Source organism: Platalea leucorodia (genome assembly GCF_965183815.1).
Source record: "Platalea leucorodia genome assembly, chromosome: 7".
NCBI lineage: Eukaryota > Metazoa > Chordata > Aves > Pelecaniformes > Threskiornithidae > Platalea > Platalea leucorodia.
Window position 1 is genome coordinate 41655414 of NC_138829.1, and position 23389 is coordinate 41678802.

At 40.1% G+C, this 23389-nt stretch overlaps 1 protein-coding gene across 4 annotated transcripts in view; it reads right to left on the minus strand.

Annotated features, from left to right (window-relative positions):
- Window positions 1–1278: 1278 nt before the first annotated feature.
- The window catches only part of NUMB (NUMB endocytic adaptor protein), a 101843-nt gene continuing 79732 nt past the window's right edge, over window positions 1279–23389 (minus strand). Inside the window, exons 4-10 of one of the 4 annotated variants that reach the window (XM_082316733.1) lie at window positions 20640–20672; window positions 14949–15023; window positions 12991–13131; window positions 11282–11483; window positions 8701–9003; window positions 6733–6882; window positions 1279–3982 (exon numbers count right to left, since the gene is read on the minus strand). In XM_082316733.1, coding sequence (XP_082172859.1) covers window positions 3273–3982; window positions 6733–6882; window positions 8701–9003; window positions 11282–11483; window positions 12991–13131; window positions 14949–15023; window positions 20640–20672 — 1614 coding nt within the window. In that variant the 3' untranslated portion in view covers window positions 1279–3272. The remainder of the gene's footprint in view (window positions 3983–6732; window positions 6883–8700; window positions 9004–11281; window positions 11484–12990; window positions 13132–14948; window positions 15024–20639; window positions 20673–23389) is intronic. The other 3 variants (XM_082316731.1, XM_082316732.1, XM_082316730.1) reach the window with 3 other exon arrangements.

Sequence of the window (23389 nt, forward strand, 5' to 3'; positions counted from 1 at the left end):
GCCTAAAGCTGGTTTGGATTCTAAATCCGGTAAATCAGTTCAGCTGCACCTAAAAATAAGAATCTCTAACCTAACGGTTGCACTCTCTTCAGCACAGGTATGGCTTCAGGACTGGACACACTGCTTTAAGATGTGAACAAACTGAAAAGTCTAGAAGCAATCCAGTAAAGGAGCGAGAGGTGACAGTTACCAGCTATTTGGGAGTGGATCTTTCTGTGGTCTGATAGATTCTGCTTGCTAGAAAAGAAAGACAAAAATACTTATTTTTTGCAGTTAAGATGCTGTAATTTGATTAGAGAAAACTTCCTCTGCGGTCAGTCATGGTAGGTGTTACAGTGTAAGGTCTGAATGTTGCCATCATTGGGGATTTAAGAACGATGAGATGGTCCTGAGAACTTCTAATTGCGTTTGTACATAATTTTGCATTTAACAAACATCTCAGCCCAGCACCTTTTTTTGTGTGTGTGTGTGTAGGATATTAGTATTTTAGTATACAGTATGACTTTGCCTTTTGAGACCAGGGACGAATCACAGACTGTGTAAATTCCAGCGTCAGTGAAGACCTCTCAGTTCACACGTAGCAGGCAGAGCGGGTAGTCAAGATCTGTGGACCAGCTCAGAAGTACGGTAGCAGTTGATTGTAGCTGTATCAGACCCTTTTGTCCCAGAATAAGCAGTCAGTTCTATAATATCCCTCTCTCTAGGTCAGAGGCTCTATTTTTAGAATATTTAAATACTCTGTGTGGTCAGCTCTCATTTAAGCTGTGGGGTTATACAAGACGTGGCCAGGGAGCGCTTTCTCGAGACTCACGAGGGCTGTAACAGCCACCTGTAGCCTGATGGGCAGGACTGCAGCACTGAAGGTGCTTCAGTTGGGCGAGGGTTTATTCGCCGGCCTCCTTTCAGCTGCATAACCACGGCAGTAAGGGCGGTAGTTGAAGGCACGCAGCTCACTGCTGTAAATGTTAACTAAAGGGTCTTTTTACATTTCTTCTGTTTGGCAAGCTGAGCTTTCCCCTCTATATAGTGCCACTTCGCTGCCTAACTGAATGTTTACTTTTTTTTTTGATTTGAGAATCAAGATGTTCATTTCCTTCCCTAAACACTGGCTTGTAGGAAGGCCGTATCGCCTTTATGGTATCTCCAGGGCAGGGGAAGGGTGTAGCTACACTGGGCTCTTTTCAGCTGATCTTAGGGCACTGCTGTGAGAGATACAGAACTAATAGGAAAGAAAGCATGTATAGCTTATTCTAGCGTAAATGTCTACAACTATTTACTTACTTTTTGAAAGCTGAAAAAAAGCATCAGTACCCACTCAAATAGCATAGGGAACATTGGCCATTGCTATTTGTATCATACTGAAAACAGGTAAGAATCTGTAAAGAAAAGCAGCCCTGGTTTCCTAGACCATATCACTGTGAGGCTGTACTTGCCTGGAAAGGGAAACTGCTGGAAAATAGGGCCAAACAAAGGGAGCATTTCTTCCCATCCAGCTTACAAAGTCTGACTTTTCCCTATGTCTAAAATGACATGGTGCACATAAGAATGCAGTAAGAAACAGTCGTACTAACAGGGTAGGTATCAACTTATGGGGGGAACAGAAAAGGAGTGAAAATACAGTCTTATCATGTGGCTCTTAGGATCTTCACTCCTTTTAGTAGCAGGGGAAAGAAAACCAAAGTCAGTTTTCCTTTTCGAATGTTAGCATCTTCATCTTTGTCTGCATGTAAATATTCAATGTTAGAAAACAGTGATGCAAACCCAAAATCTGATGTTTTCAGTCAAGCCCTCCACTTCAGAGCTTGAAATCGTTACAGGTCGCAAGGAGATTTGCAAGTTCAGTCTTAAAGTTCAAGGTAACCTAACATGGTGTACAAAATGCAAAGTGTTAAGATACCATTACTAAGCTTCTAGGTTGGCAAGCAGGGCTCACCCCCGTTCACCTAGTAACACAGAAGATGATACCCAGGAAGGGCAAATCCTGCAAACTGCATGGGGCGGAGGGGAAATAAAGTTTTCACAGACAGCACTTCTACCACCAACATTTATTTCTGTTAAAGCAGATTATAAATCATCAGTACAAATATATATAACTTACATTTGCTTGTAAGGCCAAAGTTTAAAAGTAAAGTTAAAATGAGATGGTTTTCACAAGTCACCAGAGGCAGAACCTGGACCAGCTGCAGCCTTAACCACAAGGTTTCACAAATCAGTGGGAAAAAATAAAACCAAAGTTAAAAACCTCTGAAGATCTATTGACAGACAAACATAAAATGGTTTCCCAGGTAGCCCCAGGATGTAGATATGATTACAGTAAGTTGTCACAGTAGTGTTAGAACCAATAGATTAAGACAAAGAAACTGCAGCAATACATGAAAGGAAAAAACCCATACTATATATAATATGTAGCTTGATTCCAATTAAAAAAAAAAAACAAAACAGTACATTTTCCCCATGGTTTTCAAACCATGACAATACTGTTCTTTAATTTTCTTTATTTAAAACTACAATATAATGACTTATTGGTTGTGATTGTTGTTGCAATATGCTACTTACAATGAACAGATACAAGAACAAGCTAGAGCCCCTTTTTCCACCCCCCCCAATATTACTTACAATAAGAATCAGAGATAAATCAATCTTATGTACAATTTCTTACATCCAACCCCCTTTTTTTTAACCTTTGGCAAGATTACTTACAACTCATACAGCTTTTAATATCCAACTATTTAAAATATTCTAAATGCATAAAAATAAAGATTTTGGCTTTACTTTATTCTTTACATATAATATTCACTTTGTTACTCAAAATGGAAGCTCAACTTTTTCCACAGACCTAGCTTTTGTTAAGCAGGTGACAGTCTCCCGCCCATATCCACCCCCCACCCCGTTTTTTTCCCTGAGGGGGAACGTCCAGGACTCGCAGGGCACCAGAAGGACACGGGTACAAAATCTGCCTGCCTTTCTGTGAGATAATTGATGTTTCTGCAGAACAGGCGTCGGGACTGGGTGCCTTTCTCTGCTCTGTTTGACTTCCAGCTTTCCAAGGGAGGAGGGAATGCAGACTGGGGTGGCTCCAGGATTCCTTTTAAGAACTGCACATTAAATTCTCTGTACTTTTATGTCCTCCCCATAATTGCTCCCTCTTTCTAACTCATTTTTGTTTGAAGGGACCTTTGGGATTATCAAAGCAAACTGATCAGAAACAGTCCCCTCTGCTCCCTTTATCCCTCTATTCTAATGTACAATTTATCCACCCCCCATGGGACTGCCTAAAGTTCAATCTCAAATGTCTTCTGTAAATCACTTGAGAAGGGGTTAGTTGGAGAGGGATTGGTGCGCTGCTTTGCCTTGCTCTCGAGTGCTGCCCACTGTGCTTCAAATGGGTCTACCTGCGGAGCAGCTGCGGGAGGCTGCGAATGCTTGTCCTCTGCAGCCCATTTGCCACCATCAACTCCATTGAAAGCTGCGGAGCCGTTGTGCTGCGCGGGTGGACTGAAGAAAGGGCTGGTCGTAGCACTGTTGCTTTCATACTGAGGGAACGTCTGCTGTTTGACAAGACTGGGTGACTGATGCGGATGGGCTGCTGGAGTGTGGCTTGCAGTGCCAAAGACGTTGGCCACCATCTGGGAAGGTGTGATTCCAACCACAGGTACGCTTGGGGCTGCATAGGTCATGCCATTTGCTACAGCATAGGGCTGAGCTGGAATAAATGCTGGCTGCATGGGCGGTACCACACCCACCGGCACAGGCTGAGGCGCAATGAAGGTGCTGACTGGGAAGGCTGGTGCTGACTGGGAAGCTGCTGGAGGAGGCTGTAGTAGTGGCTGTGGGGCTGGGGCTGGGGTTGGCTGCTGTTGGGCTCTGACAGTCTTTGAGACCTCTTCCAACCAGCGGTCTGCCTCTGAGGGAGTACGTCTGTGATTTCCTTGGAAGAGACTTGGTGAGGCCGCACCTGAGGAGGTGCTGCTCCATTCAGTGCCTGGGAAGGAAAGCATAGGGAAGTCATTAATATTTCCACTCCTTACCTTTTTATCAGTTAGAAAGGCTGGAGGATGTACACAAGAACAGACAGGCTGCCTCCCTCCACAGCTGAAAGACTGCTACCGACACTGGAAACATCTTTATGCATCCACTGTACTGCTCTGTTATAGGAAGACATTGGTCAAGAAGGGGTAGAGAAGAGTTTCTTCACTAAAATGCAGATTTCTTTGTTTGTTTGTTTTTCTTCATAGCAGACATCTGAGATTTTAAGGCATGCAGGAGAGCTGCTGCCTGCACTCAAAAGTTAGTGGCAATGATCTTGTCCATAACCACTAATTCCTCTGACTGGGGAGTATCAGTTTCCAAATGTACAGCTCAGGACTGGTGGACAGTTAGAACACAAGGCTGTAAGAAACCGTTTTTAAGACTTGTTTGCTCTGTTTCCTAAATTAAGGCCTTACCCTCTAAAGGACAGTAATGTAATGGTACTGGGAGGTCAAGACAACATTCATTTTTCTGTCCCATACACATTGAAGTGTGAGTAGTCACTACAATATACATGAACATTTAAGGCAATATATCTAATCGAATTATTATATGATATGTAAACTGTACTTACTATGCCTCCTTTATATTCTTCCTCCATCTCCACTCACTCTTCCCTTACTCTTTTCATATATAATTCAGGCTGTTAATCTCTCAAACTCTTTTGCAATGTTCAACATTTAGCATTTTAGACTTTTCTACAAAACCAGCTCTGATTTTAACTCATTTATCTTCAATGATTGGGGGGGGGGGGGGGGGGGGGGGGGAATCACCTTCAATCATCTCCATTCCACCCACAGTTTCAGAACTATCTCCCACCAGCTGAATTCTAGTTTTCCTTCTCCCTACAGTTTCAAATTCTCTTTCCCTCCCATAGGGCTTTGCCAGGTTTCCAATGTGATAAGGAAAGCAACCAGGAATGCCAGAGATGGCTCTGCGATTCATGTGTTATTTGGTGTTTTGGAGAAGTGGAAAGCCATTACTTCTCAGTAGTCTTCGTTCAGCCTGATCTAGTTAAACACCGTCTAAAGATCAGTTTACTGTTGTTTTTACAGTGGGAACTGTTGGAGACAGGGCTTAGGGACTCTCTCTTATGGGGGAAGACTTACTGAAAACAGGTCTGGTACACAAGGCCAAGCAGAACCTACTATTTCACTAGCAAAGTTTCTCTTTCCGAGCTGAGTTTACACCAGGAAATGATGTTAGTTTGATTGTAGCCTTCTCACATACATGCCCACATGGGTGACAGCCATTTGAAGTACCACCTTACATTGTATGTAACTATAGACAAGGACTGAAGGGACAGACTAAACACTAAACAGAAGAAATGAACCTCTGAAGGCTTTAAGCAACCAACTTAATCTCTTCTTATGTACATCAGTGGGAAGAACGCCCAAAAATTATCTTGGCTACACATACAGATTCCTTCCCCTTCATCCCCAAACACACACTATTTCATTACTTCCTTTTTAAGCACTGGATTTTCTAAAATGCTGCCAAAACAAGAATCAGTCCAGCTTATAGACCCAGAACCAGTGAGTTCATCGCTTCCCTCCATCCACTTCTGCAAAAGGCTACTACTTCCGGCTTTTGTTAGCGTTCCTTCCACTTGTCATTTAGTGGCATTGAGAATTGTCTCAAGGGCTCAATTATCCTTTTGATCCAAGTTCTCATAGCAATATACCGGATCTACTTCCAATCTTACCAGCGACCATGGCTGCAGCTCCAGTATTAGCAGCAGGAGCATGAGCCCAAGGATTGGTTTCACGAACTGGCATAGCTGTGGACACTACAGCAGCTTGGGATGGTTTAGCAGCAAGCACACAGAAGGCAGAGGCAGTGCCATTAACTAAAATGGGAGCAGACAACATCAGTGCAATTAATTCATGCAAGGCATGCACGTGACTGGAATATTAGTGGGCCATGTCATACCTATCAACATACAACAACTTTAGACACTTCCACATGACAGCAGTTTGTGTAAGTTAGACAAATTGGACTGACAGTTGATAAAGCTAGTGAATTCCATTTCACCAAGCCAATGCCTGTTAACAGAACTGTGGGATGGTGGATTTTTATCTATTTGATGAGACCTGGAGTTCTGATGACCAACTGAAGTTAAATTTGTCGGTTTTATAGAGAAGAGATATGGCTCACCAGAAGTTACTGTATGATTAATTTTAGATTCAAAAGAAGAACAGATTTTAGATGCAAAGTAACAATAACTACATTTAACAAAGAGAGGTTCTTTTTTCACACAACTTTTATAAAAGCGTATCAGGGAAACAAAGATTAGAGGCTGCTATGAGTTCTATAGTTGGCATCTCTCCACAACTTATCTCAGAGTTTGTGTGAAAAACAGTAATCGTGGTGGCACAAAATCTCCTCCATTGCGGAATTTGGTTCCTGCAACACACAGTTGGTAAGGTTTTTGCAGTTCAGGAGGCAGAATGTTAAAATAGCCACTACCTCAAAGCCAGTCCCTTTTGCAGGTAACTATCGTGTGGTAGGTGCATGAACTTTTTGTTAAAAACAAAAACACAGAAAAACTAAACAGACAAGATGAATAAAGCAGGATGCATTCGCCCAAAATACTGATAACAGGACTTGCACAAGCAATTTAGACTGTGTGTTACTGGAAAGCAACATTATGTGCATTAAGCCTCACCCAGCGTGACTACAGCACGCAAAGAAATCACAAACCTTGAAAGGCAGGAGACTGTGGTGCGACTGCTGTCACTGGTTTTGTCATGGGGGCTGAAGAGAAAGGATCTTCTGATGGTGCGCTGAAAGCACTGGTGATCTGAGAGCACAGGGCACTAATGCTGTCCGTTTCCCCTTCTACCTCAGGGACTAAAACATAAACAAAATTCATTAAATTGGAAGTTTAAAGGATACAGAAACAATCTACAAATACCAATGTGAAATTGAAATCTATTTAGTTCCCTTATGTCCTAGATGTTCCTGCTACTGATTTGCATGACAGCTTTTTTTAAAATTAGTGTTGAAGACCTGACCTGAAATAGAACACCACATTAGTGTATTTTGTGACTAAGTCAAGAGGGTAAGGAGATCAGCATTCCAGATTTTAAGTCAGTTATTCCTGCTTCTCTGTGTTAACGCAAGAGGATGTTCATTTCAGAAAATAAAAGGGCTTTCTATAGCTTTAGTAGAGATCTAAATCTTTCAGTATTAAAGTGCTAAACCTATCAAGGATTTGGCACTAAGATCTGGCACTCTGTGAAATGAAAATACTTATGATAGATTTAAGTATTCCAACAACATACTTCCACAGTAACTAGACGAATTTTAAATGTGCTGACAGCAATGCACAGTGGCAAGTTAAGTCTAGAGTTAGAGTGTTGATTGCTCCAGTTCAGCAGTAGCTGAAATCCCTAGCTCCTGTGGCAGAATTATGAAAAGCAAAAGCTGAATGCTCAAATAAAATGGACACTCAGTTTTAAACCAAGTATCAGCATAACGTGGATAATGTAACATCTGGAGTAAAACTGCCAACTTACCAGATGTTCTCATTATTACTAATTGCACTGCTTTTCAAAAGTACTGATCATCAGTCCTTCATTGCACAGAAGTGACATCAGCAGGCATAATTAAGCACAAATAGTATAAAAAACATAAGAGGTCTGGACACAACATGCACCATATCTAAAATTCAGGGGGAGGCATGCCCAAAAATTGATTTTTTGAGGGATATTCCAATACAGCGCATGTGGTGTGACAGTAAGCAGCACTGGCAGTGGCAGACATGGGAACATGCATCAGAAATGTTCTGAATGATGGAAAAACTCAGATTGTAGCGTGCTCAGTGAGTATCACTAGCCAGCAGTGTGCTGTTACTGTAAAACTGATAAACTCGGTGCTGGTATTAAAGCACAGGTCACCAAATAAGAATCATAAGAGAAGTCAGACTAGGTATTTTTCTTGGGTTTTGCCTTTGCCACAATGATTGTTACTTTAAAGCTTAGAACCCTAAAACTAGCTCTGTGGCCAAGTGAGAGTACAGCTGGCCTGCAGGATAACTTGGCTAAGGGGATTCTAGGACATTATGCAAGATACTGAGCACCCCAGGTGTTTATGTTGGGATGACCCTAGAAAACCCCACTACCATCATTTGAAAACGGTACCACGCGTTACTGATACAGCCAGCTGTACCACCTAAACAGTAAAGTTTTTTTTAATGCAAGATGAAAAGACATTTCATTGCTCTCAAAAAGAAGAATTCAGACAGGCAGAAGGACAGACTGCAGAAAAGCATCACATGATCCCATGACAAGTGGTTAAGGCCCCGAAGGGATTTGTCTCTCAAGATGCCCTGGCATTAAGTGGAGGAACTGGTTCAGTGACTCAGAGGGAAGAGCCAGCACCTACTGTTTCACCAACACCCATTCCTGGAGCACTTCAAGCTGTGGTCCAATATTTCAGATAGTGATTAGAACTGTTTGTCTTCTGCATGGGAACACTGCATTTGAAATTCTTGCCTATTCTCAAAGAAGAATTTTTCTGACGTGGTGATGGTTGTTCATGAGAAATGATCCACATGAGGCAGGAAGAAGGATTTACTAGAAATTAAGGAGTTATTTGAAGCCACAGAGAAGAAAAGGAGGAAGAGACGATTTAAGATAACGTTTCACTGGAACCATTTGGTTTTACCTGAGTTTTTCACGGGGAAATCGGTCTTCCTTTGCACTGTTGAAGGCAGCTCATTTATTCGTAAAGACAACTGGCGTTTAAAAGGAGACATCTTTTGGCTAAGGGCAGGGAAGCCCCTGAAAGACCCTTGCCTGGCAAGCTGTTCTATAGGGGCATGCCTCCGTGGAATAGCGTGGGGATTGCTCATTTCTTTATCCAGAGAGGCAGCAACTTCAGCAGTAGGAGAGGTTGGTGAGCCAGAAGAGGGGGCAGTATTGTTTGGTGCAGCACCTGGTGCTACTGTTTTCACTTCTGTTTCAACTGCTGGAGGAAATAGGGTGAGGTTAGAAGAGTAAAGCAAAGTAGCGTTCAACTGCCTACCCCTACTCCCATTTGTTTTGAAAAGAGAAATTGCAGGAATTTGCATAACTAGTACTCTTCCAAACGAGTTTCTAATACCACAGCAGAAAAATAATTTCTGTATACCTTCATTGTCTTTACCACGTCACTTTACATACATCCAGCCTCCAAAGCAAAGCATACTAAGGCTAGCCATTTCATAGAAATGTTGGCCTGATATATGTATTCTTTCTAGCTATTCCTGACACCCCAGCTCTACAAATATTTGCAATTCATTTATGATTAAGACTGAAAAAGTGTATTGCATGTTTGAGACGTTTACTTTGCCTCACACAGAACTATGGCCAAAATATTACTACAAACTGTATTAAGTGACTTAGGGTAGCATAGCTCAGCACCAGCAGGGAACAGAACCCAGTTCTGGGACTTTCTTTTAACAGCCACCCTTCTAGACCTGCAGAATCGGCAGCAGTAGCCAAACACACTGCACAAGCTTCAGCAGGCCAAAGGTAGCAGCAGCATTTAACAGGTTAGGCTGCATTCAGTGCTCAGGCTGCAGCTCCCCAGCTCCTCCTGGAAATAAATACATTAGAGATAGATGGGAGTGTGCTGCAAGGCAGATCCAGCCTCCAAGCCGACAGACCTTGCTAACGCCAGGCACATTCACAGAGAATTCCTGTGTCATTTCTTTAACTGAAAGTAGCCGTAATGTTACCACCCAATCCCTAGTTAGTTGCACTGGAAGCTCCTCCAACTTAAAGTCAGCTGCTTCATTGTGCAGGATTTTGCATAGCACCACAATGCTTCTGTCAACCAGGCCTAATGGTAGAAATATAAGATTAAGCCTAGTTTAAATCATGACACTTATGATTAGAATAGCAGTGGGGATTTTTGCATCTCTAGGAAAACTCTCTCTCTCACGTGATAAGTGAATTGGCTTTGGGGGCAATAAACACAGCTCATCAACACAGCAGGAGAACGGGAAATCTCACTATCCTGGTGTGAATATTTTACCTATATTGCTTTCAAAATATTTTAGGAAAAACAATGACTTTTTTGTTGACACATCAACAGCATAACTAGAAGGCTGGTAGAGAGAGGAGTCACACTAGAGATTTCTGAGGAGCTGGAATGGTAGGAGGAACTAATTATGTTGTCTTGCAAGCTTCAGTACCCATGAGTTGCAGCTGCTCGTTCAAGTGAAACTTTTCTAATCAGTCTTTCTTGGAAAGGATTTCACACACCTTCATTGAGTCAAGACTTTGACTCATGCCCTCAAGTAACAAAGGCCTTGTGTTTAAGCTTCATTGAGCACATTCTAAAACTAATGTATGGGAACAAGCAGATGGATGATGAAAACGAAGATTAAAGTTTTGCAATCAAGTTGCAGCATAAAACTTGCTGTGGAACCCTCTGAAACAAAAGTTCAGCTCCACTGTAAAGAAGGCTATGAACAATATTTATAATACTTTTTTTTCTGTTAGCTGTAGAACTCCACTACTTGTAATAAAACCCGAGTAAGAAGTTCTACTTTCACTTGAATTTCAGAACACTTTAAATGGCCTTTTAAATGGCTAAAAAGTAAAAACTAAAAACCAACTCCTCTCAAATCAGTTAGCTACTAGTTTTTAATGTAATTAGCAGTGCAACAGTTGTGTTTTATGAGGAGGGGGTTGTTGTTTTGGTTTGTTTTTTTGTTTTTTTTTGTTTGTTTGTTTGTTTTTTTTTTTAGAAAGCACGCTGTGATTGATCTGTTCTTCCCTCATGCAACATAACTCTATACATACACTTTGTAACCTGCCTTAAAAACAAAGATACATTATTTTCTAATAAAAGCGCATATTATTTTCTGTTCGTTTACCATAAGCTTTAGACAACAAAAAGGACTACTTCATGTCTGGCAAATTTGTTCTACAACATTTTTCTAACAAGGCCTTTTAGTATGGTACCTACGGTGTTCTTTGCCATAAAGCAGGCTGACAAAACAAAGCAGGAGCAGCTTTCACATACGAAGCCACTTGTACTTTTTCTACAGAGGATGCGGGAAAATGTGCTACAAGCGAATCTGGGAGCATCTTTCATCTTGTGAAGTGACAAGTGTCTGGGAATATGATTTGTACATAATAAGGTTCAAGAGAGGCAATGGTGCAAGGACGTTAAGCCTCAATCCTTGCACAGGCTCCAATTCACCTCAGTGCTGCTTTTGCTCGCTGTGGATGATTGTTTAAGTTGCAGCCCGTACCTTTAGCATCCGGCATCTGTCTCATAACTTCCTCTCTCTCTGCTTGTTCAGTAGCTGTAGTGACCCTGAATGACCCCTCTCTAGTGAATGTGGTTCTGCTGGCATCAAAGGTGGCAGTCACTCCACACTCCTTCTCTCGCTTCTGCTTTCGCTCCAGGCATGCTGCAAATGCACAGCCCACGGCATGACTCAACCTTTCCCCCTGCACAAGACAACATTGCATCATACAGTAACTGGAACAGAAACATACATGTGCTTCAAGCATCGCAAAGTGATAACCTGCCTTTACAAGAGGAATCTAATTAAGGTATTAAAGAGAACTACTGTAATTGGCCACCTTTTGTATGGCTCTAAAATTAAACCTGGTATCTAAAGACTCCCAAGTACTAATGCACAAGCCGTGTTCAAGAAGGCCACCCAGAAATGAAAGAGATTGTCGGATAATCTGTTTAGTTCAACTGCTGCTAAGATGCTAGTGTGATAACGTGCCTGCGCTGATCCCTTGCCTCTGGATACATCTGTGCACAAAGAAACTCTTGTGAAGCCATCTTAAGCAGGTGTAAGTCCTGAGGGACAGGTAAGTGCTATTCTCAGAGGGAGAAAGTTTACAGAGGGCTCAGGGAGACACTACCATTGTATGCAAGCATGAAAATTAAAAGTACAATGGTGACTACTTACACCTCTTAATGGCCCCGACCAAACGCACAAGTTAGTATTAAGAGTGCCTTCTGAAAAGCACTTCCATTTTTAACCAGTGAGGTCAAAAGGATCCACTATCCAATAACTGTGATAAGGAAGGGAAATCCAAGCCAGAGGAAGCCCAGCAGTCCAGCTGATATGGTGGCTGCAGCTGAGTCAGAGGCCCTATTACTACCAGTAGCTCAACTCGTCTGTTATAATCAGTAAGTGAATTGACCTGTTATTCACAGAGGAAAATAGAAATGCTCCAGCTCTAACATAAGTTTAACTGGGAATTTCTAACTTCATTGTTTCTCTTTGAAGAAAAATGATAAATTGTCAAGTACAATTGCTCTGAACATGCAGCTATGTGGAGCTCACGCAATGAATTTACATGAGGTTTCAAGCGCTTTGGATAATATAGGCGGGATTCAACAAAAAGCAGAAAGAGGAAAAAGCCAGATCAGGGAGTTAAATAACTTAAGTCTACACAGCAAGAGACTGATAGAGGTAACTTACTTTCAAACCTTCTACTGGAAAAATCTCCATCACTTTGAAGCAAACAGGATGCTAATTTAATTCAGTTTAGCTCCATCCCTTAACATTCAGATGACTTTCCATTCAAGATAACATTCGCATACAAGAGGCTGCATTCGTAACCAGTCTGTATTTACTCACTATGATTTTATCCTAGAAAAAACTGTCATTGCTGTTTGGGTTTTTGGCTGTGTACATTTGTAGATGAGAATATCTTCTGTCTATTTTTAGAAGAGTAGCTCCCTATTGCTAGAGATATCTGAGGCTGACTGCATTCCTTTTATACACATACTGGGCACCGTTTCTCTCCACAAGATGACACCACAGAGGGATGGCAAATAATTCAGATATAAAGAACTAAAATAATTTTCAAGGACTAAGTACTATTTTAGCTGAAGTCAAAACATATTGCAGTATTCTAGGTAGTTAATTTTTCTGAGCATAACTTCCAGCTAGAAGCTGGAAGAGTTGGACACACACCATATTAAACTTACCGTGTCCTTTACAGCCATAAAGCAGTGGCATATCCAGCGTCTCGTTGTGCCATCTCGACAGATGTATGAGAACGCCCGGTCAAAGTTCCTGTCTGGTGCGCAGAAAGAAACCTTCTCTATTGTCTGATCAACTATAAGATCCTAGAGGGAAAAAAAATCCCCCCCCCCCCCCAATAAAAGAAATGTGAGGAAATATGGAGAAACACTTGAAAAAGTCATATTCAGTGTTAACTGCAAGAAGAGGAGTGATACTAAAAAGAAGATAACCTGATGTGGCTACAATTCTGTCAATGAATTCACCATTCAGAATCTGCTCCCAGTATGAAACAAAAAGGACAGATGACATTTTCCACCAGCCACCTTTGGCAGAAGTGTGCCAAGGCACCATTTAAGAATTTAGGGACCCAAACAATTCCTAAGATTTCTCCTCTAGACTATGGAGCTCACATTTCTGTTTTATTTTATTTTTACAACAGCTCCAGTAGTCTTGCAATCAAAAAATCTTTAGTGTTGTTAAAATACAATGCTGAAACTTATGGGAGAGGTCTGCAAGTGTGAAAAGGTCTAGCAGCTGCTACATGAAAAGCAAAAGCCAATCTGCCAATTAGCTAAGCAGGGATGCAATGGAAAAGCACCAGCAGCACTGGTAGTTTCAAACACCCCTGATTTGTTCCCATAGATTGATGAGAGAAGTGTTTCTAAAAAGGAGATAGTATACTTTAAGAACTATGCCATCTTCATAAAAAAATTTTTTTTTCCACTTTTTTTTTCCAAGATTGTTTCTTTCGGTTGGTGGTTAGTACTTGGCACCTGTGCTAATGTATTCAACCACCAGGAGGCAATAGTATATTCTCTTTTTAAGTCCTATACTTTTAATCACCTCCAGGGTCTGCACAACTTATTAAAATTCAATTTTAAAAGACTAGGTATATGCAGTTACATTTCTAAAAATAATATATGTATTATTTTTTAATGAGGCAATCAGTAGACTGATTTCACCTCTGTCATTATGTTTGTATTAGAAACTGAATTCTTATGAGACAGTTAACTTTAGTGCTGATGAACCATACCATAACAGCAGCCCTGGAGAAGTCTAGCCACAGAGCAGGTATTTGACAGGCAGTCATACTGCAGAGGGATATGAATGATCTCTACCTGCTTCTCAGTGTTGTCTTGCAGAAATCATCTTTTAGGTTGGGACTAAAATTTTTCCGATAGCCATGCCATCTTTTAAAATACTAGTATGCTTATAGAGGCAAGCCTAAAGCTTTTATGTCTAATTGCCTACATCTAGATAAAACCAAGCTGTTACTTGCACACAGGTGCTTTGGTGGTACATACTGTGCTATTTCACAATTAAAGAAAAAAATAAAATAAAACAAGCTACATTAGTCTTCCATTTCAGACCAACAGCTTAGAATTAGAAATTATTGAATTTGATACTCAGTTACTATTTAGCTTGAGTCTGAATGCACAACCCCCCTATTTCATTTATTCTCCTCATTGCATTTTTAGAGGCTAGCTCTTGTTCATTCCGACCCATTCTAGGATTTGGATGCACTGAAAATTATTATTGATTAACATGAGTTTGCTCATGTATTACTATAGCAGCCTTCTGCAGTCGTGCAGAACAAAGTCAAGGGACTCTGCAAGTTCACTGTCAACAGAACTTATCAGGAAAAAAAATGGTTCTTCTGGTAAATGCAACAAAAAAAATAGTCCAAGCTTGTGCTACCTGCCACATTTTATGAAATGCGTCTTGAGAGTAGTGTGGAATTAACTGGGGGGGGGGATAGCAGGCATACATATGTGTACAAAGCAAGAAATTATTAAACTAATTATACATTTCAGTCTTCCTTTCAAATACCAACATTTGCATTAAGATTGGTGTCCATTTAACGTTATAGCACATACTTTATTAGAGAGAGATTTAAAATTTTTGTCCATGGAAATCTAACCTTTGTTTTCTCATCTACAACTCTGAGTCCATCCGCCGAAACCCACAGGACTGCTTTAACGGCTTTCTTCCCAGACTTAAAAAAAAAAAAAAAAAAAAAAAAAAAAAAAAAAAAAAAGAAAGAAAAGAACCAGTTTTATGCCAACAGCATCAGACTGCCACCCGCTTCCCCTTTCCAAGAACCGTAACGTTAAGTGTAGATGAAGTCCATGGTCAGTAGGGTGCCCAAAGCCAGATATTCAATCCAAGTTGCAAAACATTCAGAGAACCAAGCCAAAGCCAGTATTTCAGAAACAGCACATTGTGGGGACAGGGAGAGGGCACAGGACAGGTGGAGGCAAAAATAGGGTGTACGTCCACTGACAGTAAAGAATTCAAGACTGACCAAGTGGGTGAAGAATTCCACTAAAGAGTCAGAAAACACTAATTCATAAGGAGTTACACCACAGGTAGCTTCTTTAGCACAAGTTTAAACATAGGAAAATTCTTACCTGATGTTTCCACCAGCCCCACCCTCTGCCCCAATAGTCGCATGGCAGAATCATGGCATCACCTTAAACTAGTGTTAAAAGCACCCAAAAATCATCAGTTACTGTGTATTGAGCTTAATGCTAAGATCAATCATCCAAACATGTTTCACTAACTTATTAAAAGCTAAATGTCACATCTCGGAAGAGGAGTAGAAAAATATGATTTCTTAACCATTTGGTGTGTATCTTGAAAAAGCAATGGTGTGTGGCAGGCTGACGCAGCGGTGGAGCGGTCTGGCTTTTATCCAAGATCTGACTGTGGGAACTTTCAGCAGCCACAAGCTGAGGGTAAGTAAAAGTGGGAAACACAGGAAGGCTTCAGGAGCCATTTAAACTACAGATTCTTTCTAGACTGTTTACTTTTTAAGGGAAAGTTACAGAAAACAGTATAAACACTTGACACAATATTCTTCTGAAACTAATTCACTGAACAGAAAATAGGTACAAGATGTCAAGATAATTTTATTGGTTGTTACAGAGAAGTACTACTAGAAAAATAATTTTTTTTTTTTTTTTAAATGTGTTACTTTAATTCACAAGCGCTATACTTTAAGCCAGCTAATAAACTATTCTCCCTATAACTTTTTTTGAAGCACTGGGTTTACATAGTTTGTGGCTGCTAATGGCACCCACCACAGACCACTGCAGGGATTGAAGAGCAACAACAACAAAAAAAAAAAAAAAAAAAAAAGATGAGGGGGTATCAACTACTAGCTTCATGCAAGAATTGAATTTTTTTTTTTTTTTTTAAGTAGTTCATTGCAGATGTATATAACTTATATTTATACGGCAAGTAATGGAGCAAGGACACATTCTGGCATAAGCTACCACATGTTCCAAGTCTGCAACACTGATTTTAACACTGTAAGGATGAAATATCTTGGAGTGAAAAGTCTCCTGTTAGATCACATTGGTTTAATTCTCAGAGAAAGCAGCAAGTGTGAAGAAAACAGGCCTGGCAGGACTTCTGTTTGGTTTTGGGGAGGAACTATCTGTCCCAATTTCGGAAGCAGCAATGACAACCCAAGCATTTTCAAAAAGCTTGGTGAGAACAGAGAATGGCACTGACTTGTACAGAAGAGTGATTAAAAGAGAAAAGAGAGGAAAATAAGCACAGCATGAAAAGCAAGCTACGGAGAAGTGCTTGCAGAAGCAAGTTTCTAAACGTCCATCCAGCCTGCTGGATACCCCAGAGAAGGTTTAAAGTAAAACTGCCAGATTCTGGAATGCCTAATGGAAAGAGTATAATGTACTTAAATTTACCATCATAGTGTTAAAAAAAATATTGCAGCATTTAGAAGTCACTTTAATATTTGGTCTTAAAAGGCAGTAAATATTGATACCCACAAAATATAGTCTATATTTTCAATACTCAGCTAGCTTCCATAGCCTAAAAGTCCCTATTAATCCCAAAACCAAATGGTTTGTGGAGGTCTGTCTCCTTGAACTGTTTTAAAAAGGAGTACCAGTTTCTTATAAGCTGCTAACAGTCTCTAAAATCTTTATTTCAAGAAAATGCAAACAATCAAGAGAAGACAATGCCTGCAGGTAACGGTTTGGTTTAGATTACCATCATTAGAAACTGAGATACATGTCTTTCCCCAGCAAACAATAAAACCCTTGTTTCTGCAGAAATAGCACACAGTTCCTGAAGTTTGTATTAAACAAGTCAAGTTTAACTGAGCTGGGTACTTCATAAAGCAGTACTGATCTTGCAGCAGAGCTACTCCTCACTTGCTATTTTACTCAATGAGGATTTAGAAATAGCTAGGACATGGAACTTCACGTTTCTCAGAATAAAATGGAAAGTCTAAAGGGCTGTCTAAGTCCTCCTCTCCCACTGGAAACATAAGGTTCCTCATGCAAGATAACCAAACATGGGTTTGCTACACTAAGAGAAGAAAAAACACACTTTTATCTCCCAATTCCTTCTTCTAGATTTATGGTGGATGCAGCACTTAGAAGGGGTAAGTCCTTACAGTCTATATACCAAACCCACAGCTACTACTGTTGGGCAACATATGATTTTCCCATCTACTGAATCCTCAGCTTATCTGGGCCTACAAGTAATGTATAAAGGAACATACTTCTCCAAATCAATTTATATTGGCTATTCAAATCAAAGTACTACTCTATTATGGGTGGGATATTGCCAAATATATCGTGATTAGAAAGTAGATATGAGCATTTGCGTTCCTGGCACACACTGGACAAAGATCAGACCAGATGCAAGATAGTGCGTGGGAAGTGAACTCCAACACAGAATCGCACCTTGTGTAATAAACACTGAAAGGTACAGGTGACTCCAAACAAAAGTATTTAAAGCAAATGGCCAATACCCACTGGAACAGTGTGGTCTTAAATGTTGCTACCAAGGGACTCATCTAGACATCCACATCAGCAGCTTGTCTTCATATTCAAGAGAGTTTGGATGACAGCACTGCTGGAGAAGAGCCACACGTGGCACTGACTCCCAGGAGCCCAATTTGTCAGTGCTGAGTCAGCCCTGATAGAAACCTCACCGCTGAACACTTCTTAGGAGGTCAGTAATCTGCTCCAATACAAGATTCGTTATCTGGACTAATTTCAGAGTCCTCAGAGGTCTCCAGGAGGGAGGGTGACGCATTCATCCTAACAGATGATGAGGCCCAAAGACAAAGCAGGATCACTGCAGGCTGGGCACAAGGGAAACCTCTCCAATGAATTTGGGCATCCACCAAAAAAAAAAAAGTGGACTATATCTGAAATGCACATTTTCTGATCAGCAGTGCTGGTCATGACAATTTAACTGTTAGAAATGATAGGAATATGGAGATAAGTAGCAGCTATATTGTAAACTGGAAAATAAAGTTTTAAGGATACCAGAGCAGAATTCAAGTTGCCCCATAATGCATTTTTTAAATATTTCTAAATCGTTTCTAGTCTTTCTGTCTATTTTATTCTGTCCTGGCACTTACAAACAGCTGTACAATATATCTGGAGCCTGAGGTATATAAAAAAGAATTTTTTTCATTTCAGACTCTGTATAAAACATTGCATGATGAGAGATACATGCACTCAGTGGAAGCAAAACATGAGAAAGATCACTGAATCTGTACAACTATTCATTACAACAGAAAAGCTTTAGTTTTAAAATACGAAGAGCTGCCCAAAAAGGCAGTTGATTTGGTTACGTTGTGTACGCTACACAAAATAAAACTGTAGAAGCCTAACCTGGCGCTATCACCAGACACTCATTTTTATTTAAAGCTGAAAAGAGAGTATTTTTCAATACTAAACACTTGAACATTTCTGGACACAAATCCATCAGATTTACCTTTTAGGGGGAGAAAATATGGACAGGGAAAGAAGCAAGCCTGTCTAGATTGACTTTTCAAAAGCTGGTAGGGCATTTTAAGCAGCTCTGCAGTTTGGAATATTATATTAATCCCAATGCAAGGTATCTGCAGAGAATTTATAGATGGAGACAGCCAAAAGATATTGCAGTTATTAGTATTTCTCAAATATTAATAAGAGAGCGGCTGTCCCTTTTTTTGCAGTTTTCCCCCTAGATTTGGCCTACTGTTGCAGGCCAAAGCTGTAATAAAGGCACTGCCATATTGACACTATGGGGATATCTAAACACTATGGATTTAAGTGGTTTCAGTGCTAACTAATGAAACTTCACAGGCTGAAGTAGAAGTAGATCCCTCTTTGGCAAAATATTATAATAAAAGGCAAAGCAAGTCTACAAGGCTGTGGCAAAGTACTGGACTTCATAAAAAAGCCACTAAGATGTAATAGGGAAGCTGGCATATTTAATAGATAACTAAAAAAGTCAAAGTCAGATTAAGTGCTATGCAAAGCTCTGTCCTTTTACATCTTTACTTTTAATACCAGCAAGCAGAAAGAAATCTAACATATCTGATCAAGTTGAGGTGTGTGGGGGTTCTGTTTGTTTGTTTGTTTTAAACAAATTGTAAGTAGTATTTAGCATTTTCAATTGTAAAGCAAACAGCATGTTTTCACTCCAGTCTTTGTAGATTCCAGCTCTTAAATTTTGTTAACACGTAGAAATGATCTGATTAATCTGACAGATCTCCTACCTATGGTATTTTGGGCCTTGACTATCACTACACTTTAGATGTGTGCTTTCCCAGATCATAGGAAGAAATCTGAATTGGGGAAACAGCTGTTCCTCTGTGACATGCATCGCTATCTGAGTGAAAGGTGAAAAAGGAGCAGCTGGAAAAAAAAGCTTTATTTACTCCCTAAGCAAAACCAAAACAAATTTGTTACCAGAGAATAATCTGCTCCAACCTATTTTTGTATGTATGGAAGTTACAAACCTGTTACTTCCTATTTGAGCCAAGATTCACTTTATAACAAGATACTTCAGAAGCCATATCTTGGATTAACTCCATATGAAAACTAAATTAAAATGTTTTACAGGAATTTTAAACGCAGAGGTAGGGAAGAGATGAGAGGTAAAAGAGAGCGAGCTTTTTCAGAGGTCTACAGGCACTGCCTTGCAGAGATGTCGACAGCAGGAATAAAACCACCCAGCCGCCAGTACAGCACATTCTTAATAAGCACAAACAGTTGCTTCCCTTCGTGCCTAAGACACTGTCCTCATGAAAACAAGAGCAATGATAGAAACAGTAAGTTTTTCAGTTATACAGTTGAGTTGCAAATAGAAAAACATAGTAGATAAATGCCTGGTCTCATCTTCACATACCTTCAAATTAGAACTGTGCCCAAAAAAGATAAGATTTTAAGAGATAGTATGCGTAGGCACACTAGCATTTGGGTCAACTCATGGTGCCAGGCAGCCGATCACGAAGCACTTACAAGGCACAGACCCCAACTGCTCTGTAGATATTTGCCCAGGTGATGTAGGCCAGCACAAGTTTACGTGTTTAAAAGGACAAATCGCATTTTTTTCAGGAAGACCAAATCGCTTCAGAACACTGGATTTCCGATACAGTCCATACAGATTAAGGTTCTGTTTCAGGTTGTTTTTTTAACCATATTCATTGTTTGATGAACATATTTCCAAGTCTATTTTAGAAGCAAATATTCTGAAATGGATTAGCGGACTCTCAACACCCCGATTTTATGGCAGTGCTATACCAGGGATGTAACTCCTTATAGTGCAAGCACAAATGAGGGATTAAACTTACTTTTCCAAAGAAGCCTTTGAAGAACTTCCTTTCCTGGAGGAACAGGGGGGACAAGTCGAGCGCTATTACTGTAGGTAGCTAAAATGTCCCAGGGTTTCAAACCAACAAGCACACACAAGAATAGGGTTTGGAGGGAAAGGAAGGGGTTTTTAGAGTTATCCATGAGAAGGTGCGACAGGCAAATGTGAAAATAATCCCATGAAAATGCAGATCAAAGGGCACGCACACAGCTCTAACAAGCTACTGCCCTGAAATTGGTGGAAAGAAAAGAACCTCAGCCCCAATTTCATGCAAAGTGGTTACTTTATTTTCACTCTCCCTTATTTAGTCCCTTTTAGTTAGATTATAAATCAAACTTGGCAGCAGACATGGTGGTTAAACAACTAAAATACTGTGCAGGTTCTTGTGAAATGCAAAGTTCTGTCTCCAGAATTACAGTCAAGTTTGCTCTGCATTGATCACTCTTTCCCAAAGCAAATGCTTTGTAAGCTGGAGAAGCATGTGTGGCTGGTATAAAGCAGGGTTAAACACTGCTTCATTTTATTCCATTTATTTGTTGCTTTGGTTTACATGCTGCTCTTACACTTCACATCTTATGCAGTCTTCTCTGCAGAGTGAGGAATTTTATCTTACCTTGTGGTACAACTAAACCACAAATGACATCCCTTCCTCTTTCACTCTCTCTGAGGCCTTCCAAGGCTTTATACAATATTGATACAAACACTAGATATTCATTCTACAACTCTGAATTGATAGGTTGAACAAGACCCCTTTAAAGTCAGCTCAGACAGGGCCGGACAGTTAAGCAAGCGCAAAGATACCAAGAGCTGAAGTACAACTTCCTAAATTTCTTCAGCCTGGAAGCAATTACACCGATTGCCCAATTCACATTAAGAAAAAGGCAGCACATGATTTTAAGCATATTTGCATGCAGTTTAGTTTACTGGCTTTATTTTGTTACCAGACTGTGAAAAGAAAACTGCAAGATCTGAACTGCTCTCCTGAGGGAACACTTCACCAGGCCTGGTGCTCTGTGAGCGCAGCCACATGCTGCTCCACAGTTGAGGGACACTGGCACGAAGCGTATCACTGTTCCTGCTATCTTTCCAAATTGTTTCGCTTGTAAGAAAAAAACCTGTGGTATAGCAGTAACGGGGAGGAGGTGGAGAATTGCAGATGAGACGGCGAGCGTCTTTGTGACTGCCCCCGACCCCAAATTAACACCGTGCAATTCCAACATGTTGATCACTGATAACAATACTATATTAAAAATATTATTACAAATATCCTGAGGCAGTGTCTCAAGAATTGATTGATAAACAAGGTTGTATTTAAAACAAAGCTATGGTTCTGACGCAGGCCAACAAAAGCCAGGAAACACAAAGTTAAGAAGGGAGTGTCAATCTCGACTTTGCATTTCCTGACTTCTGCTGCTGTGTGCCTCCCTGCCTGACGTCCTTCCACAGAGCTTTTTACCGAGTATCTGTAACATATTTATGTCAACTCAGACACTGTATAAAAGAACATCTCTAAGTTCAGTCAGCTGAAAAGCTTAACAATTTTTAGAGGCAGGAATGGTTATGTATTTGGACAGGATATGCTGAACACTAGGAGGGGAACTAATGGATTAATCACAGTGTTGTGTACATAATGAGAAGGGGTTGGATGCTGCTGCCAAGTTGAGCAATGACTATTGCATTACACTAAATAACAGCTTTTTAAAGATAGCAAAAGCTAAAGAGATTCACCAGAAGCTACCTCATATTTAGGTGATGGTTAATTTTGCTCTCAGCAAAATGCTTGTTAAACAAGATTATTTTTTTTAATAAACTAGGAAAGGTTAATGGAAAAGGTATCATGCAAAATGGGTTTTAAACAACACTAAGTTAATGTAGTTTAGAGATAACTAATGCATGTTTTAAAATATTAAATTATGCCTCTTTACCTGCTAAAACAAGAACATATATTAAAACAAATGCATCATTTAAAACAAAAAGTGGCAAGTTAGAAACCAATACTACACGCTAAAGCTGATTTAAAATTAAAACATGACATGAGAGAGTATACTTTTGTCTTTATATGATGTTCCTGTATCTGAATCAAATACACTTACAGGGCCCTTACAAAGTTTTTTCCAGTTTGCACTAAATATTTTAGCTTCAGTGAAATGGTTCTGAAGAAACCATTTAGTGCTTAGTGTCCAAATACAAGGATCCTACCAGATACAAAGTGTATACACAGTTAGTAATATATCCCTATTAAGGGAAAAATGTAAGCTACATTGGTAATATCCTACTAAGGGAAAAATGCAAGCTCCGTTGGTAATATAAACCCATGTTAATAATAGACTGATAGCTGAATACCTGGGTTTCTGATCTATTCATGAGACTGTGGTGCCATTTCATCAGACAGAAAACAGGGACATAACTCAAGTTTGTCTTCATTCATTCTAGACAATATTATAACCTGCACATTATAGCATTGTTGGTGTGCAATTTCAGAGCTATAAAGCTATAACAACAGAATACAGTATGGATGAGGGATTGTCTAGCTAAAAGTGGCTTCTTTTACTCAGTTGTCAATTAAACAATACCTGAATAAAATGCTCGCCATCATCTGGTTTCAAGTTCTGCAAGATGCAGAGCTCAAACAATTACGCCACATTAAACGAGCAGGTAATAAAAAAAAAAAAACCTGAAAGGTTATTTCCCACAATAAAGAGAAAGATTTGTTTGCATCTTTTCTTTTAA